The sequence below is a fragment of the Ustilaginoidea virens genome, chromosome 3, assembly GCF_000687475.1.
Source record: "Ustilaginoidea virens chromosome 3, complete sequence".
Taxonomy (NCBI): Eukaryota; Fungi; Ascomycota; class Sordariomycetes; order Hypocreales; family Clavicipitaceae; genus Ustilaginoidea; species Ustilaginoidea virens.
The window spans coordinates 3,752,418-3,773,507 of record NC_057318.1 but is presented as its reverse complement, the minus strand read 5'-3'; the positions used below and the strand labels follow the sequence as shown (position 1 = coordinate 3,773,507).

Below are 21,090 nucleotides of genomic sequence, written 5' to 3'. Positions count from 1 at the left end.
GCGCAGGAACACGAACTTGTTTGGTCGTGACTCGTGGCCCCATCATGGCATGTATGTCTAAACCCTCGAACAGAACTTTGCTTACAAAGCAGAGGATGCATAGGGTGGTGGCTTCCTCGGATTGCGCCAAGCCTGATGAGTCTTGCCGCGACAGGTTGTAGTGGTCAGAATCTCTTCGGGCATTGCTGCAAGTCGGGGGGATTTCTTGCTGATCGTTCTCCTCGGCAGTGGTTGGGGGATCAAGACGGAGCGAACCGGAAACTAGAGCAAGATCTTTCTCGCACAAGCACGGCGAAAGCACTGCAAGAACGGATGGCTGGGCCGTTGCTGAGCCCACGACTTTATCAGGTTGACATCAATTGAGTCTGGTACATAGGTAGTCGGCAGCTGTCGACGATGAAGGGGCCAGCTGGAACTTTGGATGAGACCAGTCCAGCAGACAGCACCAGATGCTAGCTTGGTGAACTGCAGTTGACTCGACACGCATTATTAGGCGTCAAGTGGACCGCTGCCCGCAAAGTCGGAGTCTTGGGCTTGTCTGGTCCACTACCTTGCCTAACCTCAATAATTATTCTTTCCCATTGTTATTCTTTCTACTTACTGCATGTACCTTCCTGTCTATCCTATCCTACTTATTATATCCTAGACCCGCGCGAACCTCTCTAAATTGGCACCTATTGGCAGATCTAGCAGACTCCAGTCTTGTCCAGTCAACTTCCTCCCACTTCAGGGTTCTGTCGTCAATCGAGCCGGGCTCCTTCACAGCACAGCACAGCACAGCGCAGCACGGCGATTCTGCAGCCGATTGTTCACGCCTGATTTCCTTTCCAGTGGTTTACTGGCAGCAATCTTTCCTCGTCACGCGTATCCGTCCTGAATGTGTTGCCCCCGTCCCCTCTTGGGCTAGGTTGTAGCTCCAGCCTCGTACCTTTGCTTGGGCCTTTCTCGATGACCCTTTCTCTTGGCGGCCTAGTCTACGGTTTCGCGTGCTAAAATAATGGCAGTTGATCGGTCAGTTCATCGACACCTTCAGCGGCTGACCCGCCGGATGTCGCTTGGCTGCCTGCCACGTAAGCAGGCGATGCCCATTGCCCAATCAACAAAGACCAGTCAAATGGTTGACATCTCAAACGTCGCCGTCGTCGTCGTCGCCCACCTTACGACCGCAACCAATCATACCATGGCGTCCCCAGCTGCTTCCGCCCTTTCTTTGCCAAGTGCTAGATGGGCTTAAAGGCACGTGTTGTCAGCATAAGCATAACCTCAGGCCCATGCCAAGCCTGACTCATATGCTCATCCGTCATCCGTCGTCCGTCGTCCGTCGTCCGTCGTCCGTCGTCCGTCGTCCGTCGTCCGTCGTATATTGGCCGCGAGCGTGCTGGGCTGCGGCCGTGGATAAATCTCCTGCCAGGGCACTCTGTTGGAATGCTTCAAAGCTGTTCCCCAGTGACTCCACGCTAGACCTCGCTTGCTATCGCCTTGTTGCTTACATCCGTCAACTACTCTGCCACTCTGCCAATGGCCCTGCAAAACTAACCCGTCGCCAGCATGAGTGCTGTTGTTGTCGCAGACAGCCAGAGTATCGAGGCTGAAGGGCACTCCGCCTGTCCCCACGGAGCCGCATCCGACCATGGCGAGGAGCGAGAAGCCGCACTTGACCTCGACAAGCCCGGCCGCGCTGAGGAAGCGAAGCCCCGTCCTGAACGCAATGCTGCCTTCAACGATTACCTGGTCCGTTTTGCCACCGTCAGCCCTCTACAGGTTAAACCCTCTGGCTACCTTGTGGCTGAGAAAGTATTGCGCCTGACTGAAAAATGTAGAGAGTCTTCAAGTATGCCTCCAAGTGGGATTTTCTGGCCTACGCGGCTGGTGTTGTGGCCTCTATTGGCGCTGGCATCACCTTGCCCTTGATAAATGTCGTCTTTGGTAAGACCTGTGTGTTGGCGTGTTTGTCCAACTCGTAAAGCCCTGGAAATGTGCCGCGAATGCCTCCTGGCGCTGATGTAGATGGCTTCTCTTAGGCAAATTCGTTAGCAACTTTAGCAGCTTCGCCAACTTCACCGGAGGTGGGAGAGGGATTGACAAGGAAGATTTCCAGCGCAAGCTGGATGAACTAGCGTAAGGTCACGATTCGGCTATTCAACGTCTCCTTCTGGACAAAATTCTTTTCTAAAACTTTGTCACCCCTCAGGCTGTATCTGTTTGCGTTGTTCATCGGTCGTCTCGGACTCAACTACATCAACAAGGCATGTGGCCAGCCGTTCCCCGGCACTGACCCAAATCTTCCAGCTCGTCTCTAACAAGGCCTTGCGCAAAAGTTGTGCTTTCGTATGATTGGCATCAGACTATCCTCGGCTATCCGTCTGCACTATTTGCGTGCCCTCTTCGCCCAGAGCATTCATGTCCTGGATTCCATGCCGCCGGGATACGCCACAACCACAATCACCAGCACAAGCAACACGCTACAGTTGGGTATTTCCGAGAAACTCGGAGTATTCGTCGAGTTCATGTCGACAATCATTGCGGCCATTGTCATTGCCTTTACATACAGTTGGTCATTGACATTGGTGACTTCGTCCGCTATCCTCTTCATCTGCTTAACCGTCTCCATCATTTTGCCCTTCATTGTTAAAGGCAATGGCAGAGTTACAAAGGTGTGGCTGATGCTAATTTTCTCTCCGCCTCTTTTCTCGCTCGCCCTCAAACACGTCTCAGCTAACAAAGTCGTCCCATCTATGCCAATAGGCAGAAGCAAAAGCTTCAGCTGTGGCGAGCGAGGCCATGGCGAGTATACGTATGATCATGGCGTGTGGCGCGGAATCTCGCATTGCCAAAAAGTACGCCGCCTTTGTTGAAGAGGCAAAACGACATGCGCAGTTCATGTCTCCCCTTATCGCGCTTCAGTTTGGGTTGATTGTGCGTTTTGAAAGGGGACCAGACGATCCTTTTGAATCTCCGCTTGCTAACATGGTATCCAGTTCTTCGGCGTGTACGCTGGCTTTGGTCTGGCCTTTTGGTACGGGATAAAGTCCTTTGTGGATCGTTCCGTTGGCGATCTTGGCACAATTGTGACGTGAGGCTTCATCCAACACCTATCCGTAGTTTGATGTGGACTGAATCATGTGCAGTGTCATGTTCTCCGTCATGATGGTCGCGTTCTCTCTCGAGCGAATCTCTACGCCTTTGCTTGCAGTGAGCAAGGCTACCGTCGCTGCCTGTCAGTTCTTCACTGTCATTGATGCTCCGGCGCCAAGCAAGGGTCACCTTACACAACCCGAGGTTTCTGCTGGCCACGACATCTTGTTGGAGAATGTCACGTTCGCCTATCCGAGCCGTCCCCACGTCAAGGTTCTGGATGCATTGGACTTGCGAATCGAGGCCGGGAAGATGACAGCTATCGTAGGTCCCTCCGGTTCCGGCAAGAGCACGATAGTGGGACTCATCGAACGCTGGTACAACTTGAAGGAGCAACCCGTCGTGGCCAAGGCTATCGAAAAGAACAAGAAGGCAAAGAAGGGCTCCGAATCCTGTGATGAAGAAAGCGAGCCGGCCGAGGCTGAGCCGGAGGAGACTGGCCCGCCCGTTGAGCTTGGAGGTACCATCTCGACGGGTGGACACCGGCTAGAAGACATCGAACTGAACTGGTGGCGATCGCAAATCGGGCTCGTTCAACAAGAGCCTTTTCTCTTCAACGGGACCATCTACACCAACGTTGCTAACGGCTTGGTTGGCTCACCGTGGGAGAATGAATCGGAACAGGCGAAGAAACAGCTCGTCGTGGAAGCGTGCAAGGAAGCATTTGCCGATGAATTCATTGAAAAACTTCCCATGGTAAGTCGGAAAGCACATCCACGGTTGATGAAGCTGTATTGTCAGCAGTGCTTTTCTGACATGCCTGCCCCTTTTCCAGGGGTACGATACGCTTGTCGGAGATGGCGGTGCCAAGTTATCCGGCGGCCAGCGCCAACGCATCGCCATTGCTCGATCTATTGTGCGAAAGCCGAAGGTTTTGATTCTCGACGAAGCCACAAGTGCCATAGACGTTCGTGGTGAGCGCATCGTGCAAGCTGCTCTGGATCGCGTAGCCAAGGATCGAACCACCGTCACCATTGCCCATCGCCTATCGACCATCAAGAAGGCAGATCGAATTGTTGTCCTCAAAAAAGGCAGGCTGGTCGAGGCGGGCAGTCACGAGAGCTTGATCACTATTGAGAATGGTGTCTATGCAGGCCTCGTCAATGCTCAGGCCTTGTCGCTGGGTACCGAAGACGAAGGCGCCGTCACTGGCGCAGACAAGGAGGAAGACGCAGGCGAGAAGACGTCTGAAGGCGAAAAAAACTGCAAAGCCAAGTCTGGGCAGGAAACGGATGCGGGGAACAAGGTGGGAAAGCAGAGAAATCTCGTCACCAGTTTTGGCCGGTTCTTTTACGAGTCAAGAGGCCAATGGTATCTCATGTGCCTGACCGTATTCTTTGCCGCCTGCGCCGGAGCAGCCATACCCCTCCAGGCCTACCTATTCGCCAAGGTCGTCGCGATTTTTAAATACGAGTATGATCCGCCGCGGCTCAAGTCGGAGGGAAATTTCTGGTCTCTCATGTGGTTTGTGCTTGCCATTGGCGTCGGAACAGCTTACTTTGGCTCGTTCTTCTTCTCGGCGCGCCTAGCCTCCGTCATCCGCAACAAGTATCAGCAGATGTATTTCGAGGCCATGCTCCGCCAAAGGGCCTCGTTCTTTGACGACGACGATAACTCGCAAGGAGCCATGACGTCTCGGGCCGCCGGGGATCCGAAGCAGCTCGAGGAGCTCATGGGCGCCAACATGGCCAGCGTCTACATTGCCGTCTTCAGCCTTGCTGGATCCGTCGCCATCGCCTTTTCCTTTGGATGGAAACTGGCACTGGTGGGAAGCTGTGTCGTGGTGCCCGTGTTGGTTGGCTCCTCCTACTGGCGGCTCAAGTACGAGCTCCAGTTCGACAAGATGAACAGCAAGGTTTTCGAGGAGAGCTCAAAGTTTGCCTCGGAATCAATCGGCGCCTTCCGGACCGTCACGGCGCTCACCATGGAGGGCGTCATCTGCCGTCGGTTCGAACAGCTCTGCAGAGGCCACGCCAAGACGGCGTTTCGGAAGGCTCGCTGGATCAGCCTGTTGTTCGGGTTTTCCGACAGCGCCACCATGGCCTGCCAAGCGCTCGTCTTCTACTACGGAGGACGGCTGCTCCTTAGCGGCGAGTACCAGCTCATGAACTTTTTCGTGTGCTTCATGTCTCTCATCCAGGCTGGCGAGTCGACGGGTCAGGGGCTCAGTTTCGGGCTCAACGCCGCGCAGGCTACGGCGGCCTCGAATCGCATCCTCAACCTGAGAGACTCGCAGCTTCGTGGCGAGGGTGCGCCTGGGGCGGGCATCCCAAGTTGCGAGGGCGGCATGCGGGTTGAGCTGGAGAACATTCACTTCAAGTACCCGACTCGCGAGACGCCTGTGTTCCAGGGGCTCAGCTTGATCATTGAAAAGGGACAGTTCGCAGCCCTTGTTGGAGCGTCTGGCTGTGGAAAGACGACCATCATTTCTCTCCTTGAGAGGTAAGCGCGGCCTTTTGACGCGGAGCCCCCTGTTTGACATGCTCCGAAAATGTAACTCGCGAATCCAGATTCTACGACGTTGACGAGGGGCGGATTCTTTGCAACGGCATAGATGTCACCAAGATCAACGTCTACGCCTACCGCCGCCACCTTTCCCTCGTCGCCCAAGAAGCCACCCTCTTTCAAGGTATGCCATTCTTCATTCCTCTCCCCCAGCTGCACCCTGCGTCGGTAAAGCTAAACAGCCCCGGCCAACCCCCCCTTCCTCCCGTGCCGCAGGAACCTTTCGTGAAAACATACTTCTTGGCGTCGACGACACAGCCATTGGCGAGGCGCAGCTCCACCAAACCTGCCGGGACGCCTCCATCCACGACTTCATAGTCTCCCTCCCCGAGGGCTACGACACCAACATTGGCTCCAGAGGCGTCACGCTATCCGGGGGCCAGAAGCAACGCGTGGCCATAGCGCGAGCCCTCATCCGCAACCCGGACATTCTGCTGCTCGACGAAGCAACCAGCTCCCTGGACTCGGAGAGCGAGCGGCTCGTCCAGGCGGCTTTCGAGCGCGCCGGCCGGGGACGAACCATGGTCGTCGTGGCGCACCGGCTGGCGACCGTGCAGAACGCCGACGTGATTTTCGTGCTGGGCGAGGGAGGCAAGTTGCTCGAGCGGGGGAACCACGCGGACCTGCTGAAGAAGAGGGCTGTGTACTGGCAAATGGTGAGTGCGCACCCTGGGGGGTGTTTTTCCTCTTTCTCTTCTTCTTCTTCTTCTTCTTATGGACATGCCGCTGACGCGTCGGTTCTTTGCTTAGTGCCAAAGCCAGGCGCTGGATCAATGACCACGAGGGGGCGAATTGCAGCGCGAGAGGCAAATGCTCTTTGTAATGTGTAAGCGTACATAGATGTGTGCCATTCCGCTCGGATAATGTCTACACGATTCCACTCCGTGCCTCGGCGGCTTTTTTTTTTTCGCAATGTATCAATGTGGCGTGTGCGGTTTGTCGGGATCGATACTTGTGCGATTTGTTCCATGCCCCCGACGGCGTTTCCCTGCAGTATGTGAAAATGTATTATGTGTATATGCTGTTGTTTCTTGATAAGAAATACCTACACGACTCTCCACTTGCACACCTCGGCGGCCTTTCTTCATACAACATAGAAGCCGTTCATGTTGAATATTACCGCTCGATTCCACCACCCCATGCCTCGGCGGCTTCTTTGCCATGTAAACGTGCCATGTGTGCCGTCCGTCTCAGCATTCCACACTCTACGTGGCGATGCTGCATCCCGCGAAACAAAGGCCGGGCCAAAAGCCAGCGAGCAGAAGTCTACAAGTGCACGCGCCCGGGGGCGTTTACAGCAGCCCCCGCCCGTCTCCCCGGGCCCCAAAACTCGTCCAGCTGCCGCATCACGTCGTCGACGTGGGTCATGACAAAGTCGTGCCCGCCCGGGACGACGCGCCAGAAGACGCGGCCCGCGCCGCCGGCCAGCTCCAGGCCGTGGGCGTACTCGTCGGCGCGGATGAGCTCGTCGGCGCGGGCGAGGATGACGGCCGTGGTGCCGGGCGGCCTGGTGGCCAGGCCTCGCCACTGGCGGTGCTGCCCCGTCAGCGGGGCGTGGCGGACGCACGACATGAAGGCCGGGACGAAGCCGTCGTGGTGGCGGACCATCCACCGGACGTAGTCGGAGACGCGGGCCTCGAGCGGCGGCGGCCCCGCGGAGCCGGAGCCGGTGTCGGTGTCGGTGTCGGTCCTGGTGTCGGTGTCGGTGTCGGTGCCGGGTGCGGCCTCGGCCTTGGCCTCGGCGGCGGCAAGCGCGACGGCGGCGCGCGCGCGCGCGGCAACCGACGAGGCCAGCGGGCGCTGCAGCCGGCGGCCCGTCAGGACGGCCAGGATGCGCTCCGGGACGAGGCCGCTCGAGAAGACGAAGCGCGAGACGGCGCCAAACGCCGCCGCGTCGATGAGGCCCGCCGGCGCCAGCAGCACCAGCGACGACACCATGTGCGGGAAGGCGTTGGCAAAGGGCACCACGACGGCCCCGCCCAGCGAGTAGCCCACGAGGCGGAAGCCCGCGGCGCCGGTCCACGCGAGCGGCGACGACGCCAGCACCAGCAGCAGCTGCGACGTGTACAGGCGCGCGTCGTGCGGCAGGTCGCCCACGCCGTCGGAGAAGCCGCGTCCGAAAAGGTCCTGGGCGACGCGCGCGGCTCTCGCTTCAGTCAGCCCCCCCCGGAAGAAGAAAGATGGGGGTTATCTCTGTCCCGCCGGCAAAAAGGCGCGGCGGCGACCGGGGGGGGGGCTGCGACTTACAAAGAGCATGACGCGGCAGCCCCGCGCGACGAGGGCGTGCGCGATGCGCCCCAGCGCGATGCAGCTTGTGCTGATGCCGTGCACGAGGAGCACCTTGTCGCCGGCGGGGGGGCCGAACTCGTACACCCGGATGGAGCCGTACTGCAGGGCGGGCGGGAAACAAAGCTCGCGTTAGGGCCGTCCTCCTCGTCCGAGGAGCTTTCCGCAGAGAGCAGGCTCGGCGTGCCCGGTGCGCGTTGGAGGAAGGGAAGAAGGGGGGGGCGGAGCAGCAACGCACCGGCGTGTCCACGTCCCTCGCGCCGGGGAACGTGTCGGGCAGGTAGGCCAGCTGGTCGAGCTCCGTCTTGGGCGTCCTCGGGATCACGGTTTTCAGCGGGCTCTGCAGCACGGGGCGGTTGCGCGGCCAGAGCGTCAGCTTGGCGAGGAGGAGGAGCGAGGCGGTCGCGACGGCGGTGGTGGTCGCGACGAGGGCGGGGTGCGGAAGGGCCGGCCAGTGGAACAGGCCGGTCTGCTCCATGGCTGCCGGGGTGTGACGACGGAATAAGGGAGGAAGACAGGACCGAGGAGACAGGGCCGAGGACCGAAGCAGACGGCCGGAAGGCTGAGCTGAGCTGAGCTGAGCTGAGCTGAGCTGAGCTGAGCTGTGCGCTTGAAGGGTTTGAAGTTTGTCACTGGTGGGGAACTGCGCATCTGCCTGGCACCTGGCTGGCACCTGGCTGCAGGTGGGGCCACAGCTGCTGCGACGCTGCAACGAGTACGCGAGTACGTACAAGTGGGGCCGGCGCGGCCGGGGCCGGTGCGGCACGGGGCGGGCTGGCGGCACAGTACAAAGTAGAATGGATGCAGAGTACACACCGTGGGCGTGCTGCTGATTTATTATTATGTATGCCCTCGATGGCCGCAAGGCAGTACCGAGTTGGACGCGACAACGTCACCGGCTTCCACGGGTGTACGCAGATCCTGACTTGCCCCTTGCCCTGCTTCTACGCTTTTGCCCGGTACAAAATATGTCGCGCACTCGACGCTCGCCGCAGTGACCAAACACCCGCGCCCCGCACGTACACACACACACACACACACACACACACACACACACACACACACACACACACACACACACACACCATCATTTCAATCAACCCAGGCCGACTGCCCACGCGGCATGTCCCAGCTTCTTAATCAGCTGGACCAGGTTCTCGACAATAGGCGGCAGGCCCTCCAGGGCCGGCGGGTAGTTGGCGCGCAGGATGTCCTGAGACGTCTCCATGCACGCCCGCGGGTCGTGCAGGGACGCCTCTTGCGCCCCCCCTCCGGCAGCAGCGGTGGAAGCGGTGGCAGCGGTGGCAGGGCCCCTGATGACCGGCCGACCGTGCTCGAGTCCGATGAAGCGCTGGATCGCAATCGAGTCCGCGCTGTCCATGTAGACGGGCTCCGCCGTGCGCTGCGTCGACACGTACCGCTGGCGGTTCGCCCTCGTCACCACGCCGTAAACCCACAGCGTTACCGAGGCGTGGTGCACCGCCACGGCGTAAAAGTCCTTCAGGTGGCCCGCCGGGAACAGCTTGGCGTAGCGGAGCACCTGGGATGCGCACCAGACCGCCGACCGCGCCTCGGTCGACGACACCCACTGCTGGAGGCTGGGATAAACCCCGCGCGCTTCATCCTCGCCCTCCTTGCCCAGGAACAGCTGCACGTCGTCAATCGACACGTGCAGGTTCATCATGAGCAGGTGGAGAAGCAGGTGCTCCCTAGCAGACATGTCCTGCCACCCAGCCGCGATGAGATGAAGACTCTGCAGATCCTTGACCAGCTCCGCGTGTCGCTGGCTCAGCAGCAGATCTGGGTTTCCCCCGAGGCTGTTGGCGTACGACCGCGACTTGTGCAAAGAGCTGAGTTGGCGGTATTCCCAAATCAAGGCCCAAAAACCGTGCAAAAGTATGGATATGGAAAACTGCGCGTCCAACCGAGAGTGATTCGCTGTCAGCAGATGAACGTCGTGAAACAAGTCGCCTACCGACGGAGGCCCCTTGGCCTGGCCAGCATTCCTCTCGAGATACCTCGTCTTCCATTCTTGTGCAGTCTTTGCCATCCACAGCTCCCGAGCTTCAGGAAGAGGCAATCTCAGCTCCGAATACGAGAGGCAAGGGTTTGTCAGCGTCGTCATTGACGTCTGCGCTTCGCGTAGGTAGCAATGGAATACCAGCCTTGGGAAGATGAATTCGTAAGCAACTCGACTTCTCTCGCGATGACAAGTGCGAGTCTTTTTTTTTTTTTTTTTTTTTTTTTTTCACATACCTTTTCCATTGCTCTTGTTCAATCCAAGACTTCCACTTCTCCTCTAGTGCCTCCGTCTCGTCCGAGGGTGCAACACATATCATAGGATACTTGGCTCTTTGGAACCTGCCTCGATATCTCATCATCTGGATTCGCGGTTAGGTATCTTCTGACATGGCCCAAGCGGCGCCTTTCCCGGTGAATCTCAGGTCCTTACTGTGACGGGAATCACGAGATGAGACTCGGCAATCTCCATCCTGCGGCGGTTCCCGCTCCAAAGTCCAAGATCTTGCAACAGGATTAATGACTGCATCAGGCCGAAATTTCGAATGGCAGAATTGTTCTCCTCAAACTGTTTTCTCTCAATTAGACAGGGATCGGGACATCGGGGAAGACCTGGAAACGCATCATACTCGGCTTCGGATAGTAATCTCTTGAAAGAGGGGGGAAGGCACTGTCAGCTTGGGATTTGAAAAGAAGCACAAGGTTTACTTACGGACAGCTTCCATTACCGCCATGCCAAATCTTCTCAGCGTAGGGATGGGGGTCATGGCACCGCCGTGAGCCGCGGCCATGGCGATCCAGTGAGGACATTGTTTCTCGAGCTTCAGCGTGGGCAAGTGTAGCCAGGAGTCGACCTGGCAAGCTTGTGCAGCGAGGAATATGTGCACCAACGTGTCCAAAACATCCACCGTGGGAAAGGACGAGCTGACCTGATTAGCCGTCGCTGTCTCGCGGCATTGTGACAGCAGAATTGCAAGCACACGATCCCGGCTGGGCTGCTCCAGCTTTTCGGAAACGACCCTTTCCAGCCGATCCCGGCTGTTCTGAAACTGGGCGCTCGTCGTCTCATTCGGCGGGACAGCAAAGTGACTTTGGTCTTGGTAGGCGCTGTCATTGCATGTCGGGTCCCAACGCCACGGTGACTCTGTCCAAACCTTGACCAGGCTCTTTCGCATCTGGTTCATGTCCACGGAGCTTTCCTGAAGATCTATGCAAGCCTGCGGGGGAATTGTTCCTTCTGTTGCACCGCCCAAGTCCCAGTAGTTCCAAACTCCGAAGCCCAAGTCACTCACATCGAGGTTGGAATTGTTGTCCCAGAAGCCGAGAACGGGCGTGTCCTCAAGAGCCGCCACCTTGCTCTGGTCAACGGGTTGCCTGTATAATACGTCTGGGAGGGAGTTGGCAATTGCAATAGGGGGCTCAAAGGGAGATGGATGAGGCGCTGCATCGTTTGCTGGGAAAAGCTGGCGTCAACAATGAACTAGCACTGGCAAACGCCCCGAGACCTGTTTTTATAATTCTTTTTTTCCCATGCATACCTTGCTGATCGAAAACTGTTTCTGGGGTAAGAAGCTGACTTTCCCCCGGTCTGACCGAGCCCGTTTGCGAGTACGGCGTGCTTGTGGAAGTGTAACCATCGGGGCCAGACGCATTGCCGCTTGGTACAGGTGCCGAGCTTCTGTGCGAGGCGGGTGACGAAGACTGGCCGGGTTCAGTCTTGCAAAGTTCCAAGTAGGGGTGAATATCACGATGCGACGTCGTCGCCTGCACGTTGGAGGATGTGGGAGCATGGTGAAGGCTGGAAGATGACACGACTTCCGGGTATACACAGGTTAGTTCGCGACGGACGCAGCGTTTGCACGGCTTCGAGTCATCACATTTGACGCGAGCGGTAGCACATGGTCGACAGGCTTGAGAGACGCGGCCAGCACCTGGGGACGAAGTCACACGTCGCCTCTTTGACGGAGAGTCGTTGTCATGATTGGCAACGTGACGACGAAGAAGATCTTTGCGCGCAAAATACTTGTGGCAGATTTCGCAGCTGAAGCGGCGTCCAAGCGTATGGTTTTGAACATGCCTCACCAAGTGCTCCGGTCGAGAGTACGAACGCCCGCAATTCCGACATGCGTAAACGTTGCTGGCCCCGTGGCTCTGGCGGGACGGGGCAGCGGTGGGGGCAGCGGCAGCGGCAGGGACTGATGTTGGAGCAGAGGTCAAGGTAGGATGCCGTCTGTGAAATGGCTCGTCAACGACGACACATGGCTGAGACGAATGCAAAGTGGCTGCGGCTACATTTTGCGCAATGCCTTGTTGCGAGACAGCAGGAGCAAAAACGCGGGGGGGAGGCAATGGCGGCGACAAAGCAGTGCGAGGCGACAAGGGAGCATCAGACGATGGTTGTTGTTGGGGAGGTTCGAGAATCTGAGACGATGACGGCCCATTCATTGTGTGACGACAGGCAGGACGGGACGTCGGAAAGTCACGGCTCGACGACAGGACGGCTCGAGCTTGGCTGAGCTTCCCTGAGCTTTCGAAGCTTTCGTGGACGAGAGAGGCGAGACAGACATGGAGTGGCTGATGGATCCGATGGCAAACAGCGGCTCATGGCAGGAACTGTGTGCCCAGCCGAAGTAGGAGGTAGGAGGTTAGGTTCAATGTTGGCAATGTTGGCAATGTTGGCAATGTATATGTACCCAGATGATGCTCGAAGCAAGACGACTTGACCAGGCAGTTGAAACTCGACGGTAGTTAAGTAAGAGAGCCGAGTTAAGAGACTGGAGCCAAGAGCCGAGCCGCGCTAGGCCAGGCCAGGCACCAGAACACGATTGGCGGCACGTGGGCTGGTTGTGGTTGGTGCATGTGGGACGCACTGGGCACTGGGCACTGGGCAGGCAGCACAGCACAGCACAGCACAGCACAGCACAGCACAGCACAGCACAGCACAGCACAGCACAGCACTGGACCACAGGTGATATCAATAGGTCTGGTTGCTTCGACGTTCGCAGGGCGCGCAAGCCCTGGGCTAGGCCCCTGCTATGTAGTGCTGGTATGTATGTGCGTGTACGTACGTACATACATTTGACATGTAGCCTTGAACACCGTATACGTGGTAGCCTGGTAGGGTGCCCTGGATCCTAGCACTGGCCAAACCAGACCGGACCTCGTCTTTTCCAGGGGCCACCGTCTGCAGTACTGTAGGCACCTGGTAGGTACATAGCTAATGTAGTCTGGTTGCTGCAAGTATTGACGCACTCGGGAGTTTTAGCGGAACCTACCTACCTACCAGGTAGGTACCTATCTAGGGTTGGGCGAGGAGGTTTCGAGTCTGGTATAGACTTTACGGAGTAAATACCTACCTATATAGAGTCTGGTGTCTGGTTTTTTTTTCCAATTTGCCATACGACGTGGAATACGCATCGTGGCCGCATACCGAGTACCGAGTTCACTTTCTGCGTTTTTCGTCCATCAAGCCGCGAGACTCATCATGCTCGCCAACAACTGCTCATATTGACAGAGCCAGCTCGTGGCATCCCAGGCCATGCTCGAACTTGTTTGGATGGCCGGCCATCTTTTCGACTCCTACAGACGAGACGAGACGAGACGAGACGTACGCTGCACTCACGGCCGCCAACGTTGAACCGACCCCCCATCCAGGCTCTCTGCAGCGTGCTCAAAGTTTATTCCGCAGGCAGACATGATCGTCATGTCATGAGTGACTCGTGACACCCCAGCATTCGGGGGTCCCTGCTACCGAAATTGGGGGGAGGGGGGAAATACAGTACTCCGTACGGAGCAGGTCGATCGCTCTTGCAAGGGAAAGGGGTTCGATCAATCCAGTCAGATTGGGCAAGTACCCAAGCAAATTTTAAAGGCATTGATCCTTTCCGCGGCCCGGCCCACAAGATCATCCCAGCCATCATGATGGTTTCGTCTCCAGCACGCACCTACAGCGGCCAGCCTCTGGGCGAGTTGACGTCAACATGCAAGCCTTGAGCCTCGAGCCGCGAGCCTTGAGCTTGAGCCTCTCGCCTCTCCGAGGCCATTGACCACTGGCCAGTGCTCTGGTGTTTTCTGCTATCCGCCATATTCCCAAAGGGACCAATTCTCTTCTCATATGGAAATACAAACGGAATAGGGAACGAATCCCTGCCTGCAGGACAGACAACATTAATAACACCAGACCCCTCTATGTAATAGAAGGTACCGGGAAGCCTTGGGGCTTACAGCACGCCCCTCCTACGAGGTACCCTACCTATAACGTAGGTACCTGCTACATTCCTAGAGAATCCTAGGAACCTATGTACCAAGGCAGTTTTAGGGCGGTTCACGGCCCACCAGCATTCACACATGCAGTCAGTCTCCAGTCTCGGCGTAGAACAAAGAATAGGAAAGGAAAGTGCGCGGGGGAAGGGTAAGAAGAAGAGATTATTCGCGGCCACAGAGATGCGAGATGCGAGAGGCTCGCCGGAGAATCCGTCAGTCACTGCGGGAGAAATGGTGTCCAGACATCAAATCATCGGTCACCAACCACAGATGGTAATTTAAAGTTTAGCGGAACACACGTTGCATGCCTTTCATCGCCGATCCAATTCACCGCCGCAACTGAACGACAAGGCTGAAACAGCGAACCTCCGCTGTTTAAAGGTAAGGTAGGTAGGTATTCAAGGGTGAAGATATGAAGGCATGAAGGCTGGATAAGTATCTACCTACCTAAGGTACCCAAGGTATAATAATCCACTGCTCAAGTCAGGACTGCAAGGTACCTCCTACCTAGGTAGGTTAGGTACCTACCTCCGGTAGTTGACACGAGGTAGTTTACGGGATGCTCTTGCCAAGTTGCCGAGTTGAAAGGCCCATCGCCATTGAAGCTGCGCGGCGGCTATGGCTGGAAAAGTCCTCGACGTGCCAGGCATCATCCCGCGTCTTCTTCTTCTTCGTTGGCAAACACCAAGCAGACTCGGATGGAACCCCGGCACCTCCCTTGGTTGAACCAGGACATCAAAGCCCATCTCCATCCCTCTTGGCCTTACTCGTCCAGACGCATTCCGCCGCGACGCTCTATGTATCTTTGCGCCAAGCGAGGACGCTTCGAGACTCAGTCATGGGCAAGTTGGTCGTCGGCCGACTGTGTATTCCGTCCTCGCGCCGAGTTGTATGATCGGATACTGTCGGGGAAGAAGCAGCCACTCGCCCTAGGAACCTGATTCAATCCCTTTGCCTGTCCTCTTCTCTCCACCTACCGACAATCAAGCGCAGGCAGTAGCGAAACTTTAATAATAAGAATGGGGCAGCCTGCCTGATGGCCAAAGGCGCTTTGTGGTCAAGACAGCTTTCAACACTCGCTAACCCATGTTGGCGTGCAACCTCCCAGCTTGGTTCTGCGCTTGTGGGGTCTGTCTGGCTGCTTGCTCCTATTCACGCTTCCAAAGGCAGCCTGTGCTGTGCATACATTCCAGGCAAGGAAACTTGTTCGGTTGTGTACAAGCATCTCTGATATCACGTTACCCGTCTTCTGATGCGATGGCACGTTCTGCTGACTTGAATCGTACGCGTTATATTAGATACCTTGGAACATTTCAGGCCTTGGACGCAGTAGAACTCTCTTAGATGATGGTTGGCCCGTTGTCCAAGTGTCTCTGATATCACGTTACTTGGTCCTCTGATGCGAATGATACGTTCTACCGACTTGAATCGTGGGCGTCACATTAGGTCCCTTGGAATATTTCAGGTCTTGGACGCAGTCGAACTTCTCTTGGACGATACCTAGTTGACCCGTTTACCCTCGCTTCCCTCTCTCGGAGTCTGCAGGAAGCTCTCGTATAAGCAGCTACCGTGAGCTTCCATGTCGCTGCTGCTGCTACGTAGAGTTTGTACACGGTTTACAAGCGAACTCGCGGTTTCGAGCCTGGCCAAGAACGGATAAGACGTTTGATATCAGCCGTCATTGAATCTCTGCCTGGCTGCCGGCATTCCATCCTCGAGAAATGTGCTCAGGGATCGGCGAGCTTGACAAGCACCGCATTGAAATTCAGATTTATTCCGTAATCTAGGGAAGGAGCGGAAGTACAAGACGTTTGCTCTTTTGCTTTCGTTTTTCGTGGAGAAACTGGGGGAAAAAAAAAAAAAACCCATCAATGTTGCAGGCGAATTGTTCCACCTTGACTGGGAGGGTATCAGCAGGGCAGCCAGCAGCAGCGGCAGGCACTCCTGGATGGCTTCATGTTTGTTGATGCCAGGCTTGATGGATGGACGATGCTGCCCTGATGCCCCCTCAACAGCCTCTCAACAGCCTCTCAACTGCCCCTCAACTGCCCCTCAACTGCCCCTCCAGCAGCCCCAGCCTATAGGGACCTCAGTTCGGTAGTGGGACCAGCCGCAATTGACACGAGCGCCACTGGTCGCTGATAAGCTTTCTGGCGCCAGACAACAGCGGACCAGCCCAACCTATGCCCCCCCGATAAGCCAATCGCCAGGTGTGTGGCCAGACCCCGCTGCAACCACCGGGTGCGTCAGGTTGATGCTCGCGTGTCGTGGAAGTGTCGTGACTCCCAAGTCCTCTTCGCCTCGTACCAGCTGCCACGCATTTCCAAAGAAGCACGCACCAGACGGCAACCGACATGCATCGTTTCTGACCATGGCACGCTACTGCCGCCAGCTGCGTTACGTACATGTCAATACCTACCAGACTTGAGCCGAGACTCGAATACAGCGCAGGTGCGGGCTGACTGAAGCAAGCTCAGACCCTGCATGCCTTGCCCGCATCGGCAACTCGTGCAACAAACGTGAACCCTCTTGCAAATCACCACCGCTGACGTTTGCTTCAGTTTCCCCCCCTCTGCATCTTTCCCCCCCCCCCCCTCCCTTGCACCGCGAGCGACACCTCGGAAGTTGGTACAGAGGCTTGAACCCGGCTGATGCTTCAACATGTCGAACCGTCCAAGCGGCTCAAGCGCCGTTCCTAACCGCAGCGGCGAAGCGCCTTCACATGCTGCAGACGTCGGCGCCGCTTCACCGCCCTGGGCTACGACCTTGGACGCATTCTCAGACGCATCCTCGGACGCATCCTCATCCTCAGGCGCATCCTCAGACGCAACTGAGCCAAATGCCCCCCGGAGTGCAGCGTCTTGCGGCTGGAGAACCTCGCGTTTCCATGACCAGGAATGCTCGCGGTACTTTGATTGCCCTTCCCATATCGTTGAGCGGGCTCTCTCGCCATCAAGCCCTGATGGGCAGGAACTGGTTGCGGATGGGGAAAGAAACTCCGGAGCCACCTCGCAAGCGAATGGTGGCCAGGACCAGCATGTCTTTTCTTTCCCGGCTGAGAGCGGAACCGACACGGACCAGAACAGAGACCAGATCGTCCCGCAGTATGCACCGCGAGATTCAGAGTCTGGAGGGCATGATTCCGGCGACATGCTCTCACGGCGACGACGACGACGACGACGACGACGACGACGCTTCACGTCGCCTGCTTCCTCTACTGCCGGAAGAACCGGCACGGCGTCATCCCGAGACAATGATGGCGAGCAGACCACCCCGTCGTCACCCGGTCCGTCGTCAGGTAACCCGGTTGCTACGCAGAATCCTGCCTTGGCAACTATACCTCACGACACTCCTCAGTTCCAAGCACCCGCCATACGTTATGATTCCAGGGCCTGGCATAATGCAGTACAGCAATTCATGGCTCCGTATCCGATATCGTATGCCGCCCGCCCGCGACTCCCGGGTCCGACGTTCCATCCCCTAACTCCCGGGTTGTCTCCGCTCTCGGATAACTTCCTTGAGCTAGCAGGAAGAAGAAGACCAGTCATCCAACAAACCGAAGTGCCCAGTGAGTGGGCTCCGAGCGCACCAGAGGAGTTTGAGCTCCCCAGGTGGCAGCCGGATGCTGAAGCCACCTCCTGTCCCATCTGCCGGGCGCAGTTCAGTTTCTTTATTCGCAAGCACCACTGCAGGTATGTTTTGCTGCCGCCGTGTTTCGCGCTGGAGCGAGACAACTAACAAGTTGAACGACGGAAAAGGAAATGTGGTCGAGTGGTGTGCGCTTCCTGCTCTCCTCACAGAATAACCATACCCCATCGGTACATTGTACGACCGCAGAGGTCTGATGGTCCGCTGACAACTGTCGCGATGCTCGACGGCATCAGGCCGGGTTCCGCCGTATTGGATGGTCGACCGGGCGGCAGACGCGTTCGCATCTGCAACCCATGCGTTCCAGATCCCAACACGGCGCCGCCTCCACCAAGCCCTTTGCCGCCAACCGGAGGAAATGCGTCACCGTCGCATCACAGGTCTCGCAGCACTCTGGGTGGATCGCAAGACGGCGTACACCCGTCGAATAGATACGGAACTGTGCTTGACACAGATGATGGTCGCGACCCCTTGCAGGTCTTCGCTAGAATTAGAAGTATATCAATGGTGAGAGAGGACGAATAAACGCAAACTTTGGCAACAACCCGTCAGAGCACCCCGTCAGATGAAGATGCAGCGGCTGACCTAAGAAACTCTTCAGCGCGGCCTTCCCCCTGCCTCAACCTCCTCAGGCGCCCCCGCCAATCCGATGAGCGCCCCCAACACTGAGGACCGTGGCAGGGAGCATCAGTTTGTCCGGCCCCTTCACCCGTACATCGCACCATCGACCTTCCGAGGTAGACATAGTTACGGATTTGAAAACCTCGCGTCATCCTCTAGACAGCGGGCTCTGCCGCCTCCACCTCAGATTCCCGAGGAGGACGAATGCCCAGTTTGCCATGGAGAGCTCCCGGCCAGGACCTTGCCGCGTTTCGAGAGGCTCCGGGAAGCTCATATCAATGCTTGCATACAGGTTTCCATCACCTCGCGCATGCCTTACGGGGAAGAGATGCCTCGCAGAACAGGCATGTACGTGTACACGGCGACCGAGAAGGATTGCGTCGACGACGCAGAGTGTACAATATGCCTCGAAGAGTTCGCCGTCGGGGTTTCCATGGCCAGGTTGGAGTGCCTGTGCAGATTCCACCGCGCTTGCATTTCGGCCTGGTTTGAGACCCGCCCAGGTCGATGTCCCGTGCATCAGCATGACGGGAGTGGATTCTAGAGGGTTGATTTTGCACCAGACGGGTCAGGAAAACAATTGGCGACGACTGGTTCTGTTATTATGGCACGAAGGAGCCTGGACGGACGCGGCGGCCACGAGGATTCCATTCGCTCCTTATGTGCTTTCTCTGCCGCTCACTTTCTACGCTCTATTTTTTTTCCTCTTTTTTTTTTTTTTTTTTTACATAGATTTCTACTAGCGGTCATGCCTGTATTTTTCTCATTTGCGGCTTACTAGAGCCTCTCGTTTTCGGAGCACACGGCATACACATGGTGAAGCTGGCGGTTTGCTTGCACTGACTGGTGCGAACCACGGCGTTTGGCAGGAAGCAGAGCGCTGGCCGACGTTGAGCGACTGCGAAATCGATTGCATGGGAACGTGTAGCGTACGACTGTTGACGTTGCCTAGTCTATTTGATTTTTTTCCACGTTTTTTTCTCGCGGCAATGGATTGTGATGTCTTGTGGTGAATGATTGGATGTCCAGCGCGAACGGGCAGCTTCAATGGTTGACGCCTTGGCCAGACACAGCGGGCTGATAGATTGATGATGGCTTTTTAAGCGGTTGAAACTCGGGACCTGAACGATGGGCTTGATGGATAGATGGATAGATGCCTTTACGGATACAGGACACAGACACGGCATGCACGACATGCACGACACGCACGACATGCACGGCACGCACGGCACGCAGGATCTGATACTTTTGTCACGCCACGCGTCAAATCCCCCGTCAAAGCTGCCCGTGCGCACAACCGACAACTGGCAAGACAAGGACGCCAGAGGAGCGACTAGACCCTCGGGAGCTCCTCGGGAGCTGCAGCTCGTCTCGCTCCCACGCTCGCGTGTTGGCCATGACGAGCAGACGCATCTGCCGTCGACGAGAAATTACGACCGACTATGCTGTTGCCGCGGCGCCTGAAGGCAAGGGTGCGTGCGGGTGGGGGGCTGCTGCGTGCGGTGATGATGCGGAGTGACGACGAGCCCGATGCCCGATGAGACGATGACTTTTGGCGGAGGAACCTGACCGAGACGCTGATACTGATGATGGGAGAAAGCTTCAGAATAGCCTCGGCCGGCTGCACTGCGTATCTGGGTCCCTGTGTTGCGCCAAAAGTGTGACGCCACACAAGGCGAGACTTTATTGGGTGTTATATAAGGTATGTACTGCGATACCCTGGGCAGGTAGGAGGTAGGAGGTTCCGGTACATGCATGTACCAGACCTTTATCCTCGTGCGCCACGCCCACGGCACGGCTGGTCGGGTCTACCGAGGCAAGCAGCCACGCCACGGCTTACGGCTGGGACGGTCGAGGCGCAGGGGGTGGGAAACGCCACGGGACGCGAGACTTGCTGCGACGGCGGACGAGAGAGGGCCGATGCGATGCGTTGCGCTGGAGCGGCAGAGAAGTACTGGCTCCCTGCGTAGACTACTTGATGGATACCAACAAGGTAGTTGACCCATGATGGAGAGGGAGCTGGGGCTTTGGATAGACGTGCGGTTCGTGAGCGAGTCGCGGATGGGGGGATTTTCCGGCGTGCCAGGTCATCATGACATGTCAGCGTTGGTAACGTCAGGTTGCAGCTGAGGCCATTGTGGCGGTGGAGTTGGGTAGGGATCGTGCCGCAGCAGGCAGGCAGGCAGGCAGGCAGGCAAGGAGAGGCTGGGGTCAATTACCTGTGATGCGGGTACGAATACTGATGCGGAAAAAAAAAAAACAATAATTAAATGAATAGTAATGCGGAATACTCCGTACTCGGTACAAAGTTGCAATTTTACGTGCAATACCCTTTCCTGTGGCTTGTGCGCAGCCATCGCAGCGGATGCCAAGCACCAGACGGTACGGAGTACTCGGCACTGTACTGTACTGGACGGAGGAGGAGCAGGCCGTTGGCCCGCAAAGGGCGCTCCACACTGCCAGGCATGACCGTGACTCGCACTTCTACAAAACTCTAACCGGAGCTCGTTCAAAGGCAACGAGCACAAATAGGCCACACTGTCAGGGTTGGGCGATTGTTCCGCCGTGTCAGCACAAGGGCCGGGCGGGAGCCGGAGCCAGCGCACACTGTAC

The 21,090-nt window shown here is 57.1% G+C and overlaps 5 protein-coding genes across 5 annotated transcripts; 3 read left to right on the top strand and 2 right to left on the bottom strand.

The window, feature by feature from the left end:
* Positions 1 to 1,548: 1,548 nt before the first annotated feature.
* UV8b_03916 (uncharacterized protein) lies at positions 1,549 to 6,417 on the top strand (the record flags this gene model as incomplete). The annotated part of the gene is made up of 12 exons (XM_043141414.1): positions 1,549 to 1,731; positions 1,821 to 1,926; positions 2,022 to 2,118; positions 2,192 to 2,246; positions 2,319 to 2,654; positions 2,746 to 2,916; positions 2,979 to 3,073; positions 3,129 to 3,831; positions 3,911 to 5,577; positions 5,646 to 5,764; positions 5,857 to 6,296; positions 6,391 to 6,417. 12 exons carry the CDS (start codon positions 1,549 to 1,551, stop codon positions 6,415 to 6,417), a joined length of 3,999 nt encoding a protein of 1,332 aa, XP_042997348.1.
* A 489-nt stretch (positions 6,418 to 6,906) lies between these two features.
* UV8b_03915 (uncharacterized protein) lies at positions 6,907 to 8,404 on the bottom strand (the record flags this gene model as incomplete). The annotated part of the gene is made up of 3 exons (XM_043141413.1): positions 6,907 to 7,767; positions 7,888 to 8,028; positions 8,165 to 8,404. 3 exons carry the CDS (start codon positions 8,402 to 8,404, stop codon positions 6,907 to 6,909), a joined length of 1,242 nt encoding a protein of 413 aa, XP_042997347.1.
* Positions 8,405 to 9,022: 618 nt separating this feature from the next.
* UV8b_03914 (uncharacterized protein) lies at positions 9,023 to 12,390 on the bottom strand (the record flags this gene model as incomplete). Its single annotated transcript, XM_043141412.1, has 6 exons — positions 9,023 to 10,091; positions 10,183 to 10,307; positions 10,379 to 10,513; positions 10,575 to 10,594; positions 10,658 to 11,398; positions 11,484 to 12,390. The coding sequence occupies 6 exons, from the start codon at positions 12,388 to 12,390 to the stop codon at positions 9,023 to 9,025; spliced, it is 2,997 nt and encodes a 998-aa protein (XP_042997346.1).
* Positions 12,391 to 17,625: 5,235 nt separating this feature from the next.
* Positions 17,626 to 19,021, top strand: UV8b_03913 (uncharacterized protein; the record flags this gene model as incomplete). Its single annotated transcript, XM_043141411.1, has 3 exons — positions 17,626 to 17,900; positions 17,967 to 18,363; positions 18,458 to 19,021. The coding sequence occupies 3 exons, from the start codon at positions 17,626 to 17,628 to the stop codon at positions 19,019 to 19,021; spliced, it is 1,236 nt and encodes a 411-aa protein (XP_042997345.1).
* Positions 19,022 to 19,605: 584 nt separating this feature from the next.
* UV8b_03912 (uncharacterized protein) lies at positions 19,606 to 19,941 on the top strand (the record flags this gene model as incomplete). Its single annotated transcript, XM_043141410.1, has 1 exon — positions 19,606 to 19,941. The coding sequence occupies one exon, from the start codon at positions 19,606 to 19,608 to the stop codon at positions 19,939 to 19,941; it is 336 nt and encodes a 111-aa protein (XP_042997344.1).
* Positions 19,942 to 21,090: the final 1,149 nt, after the last annotated feature.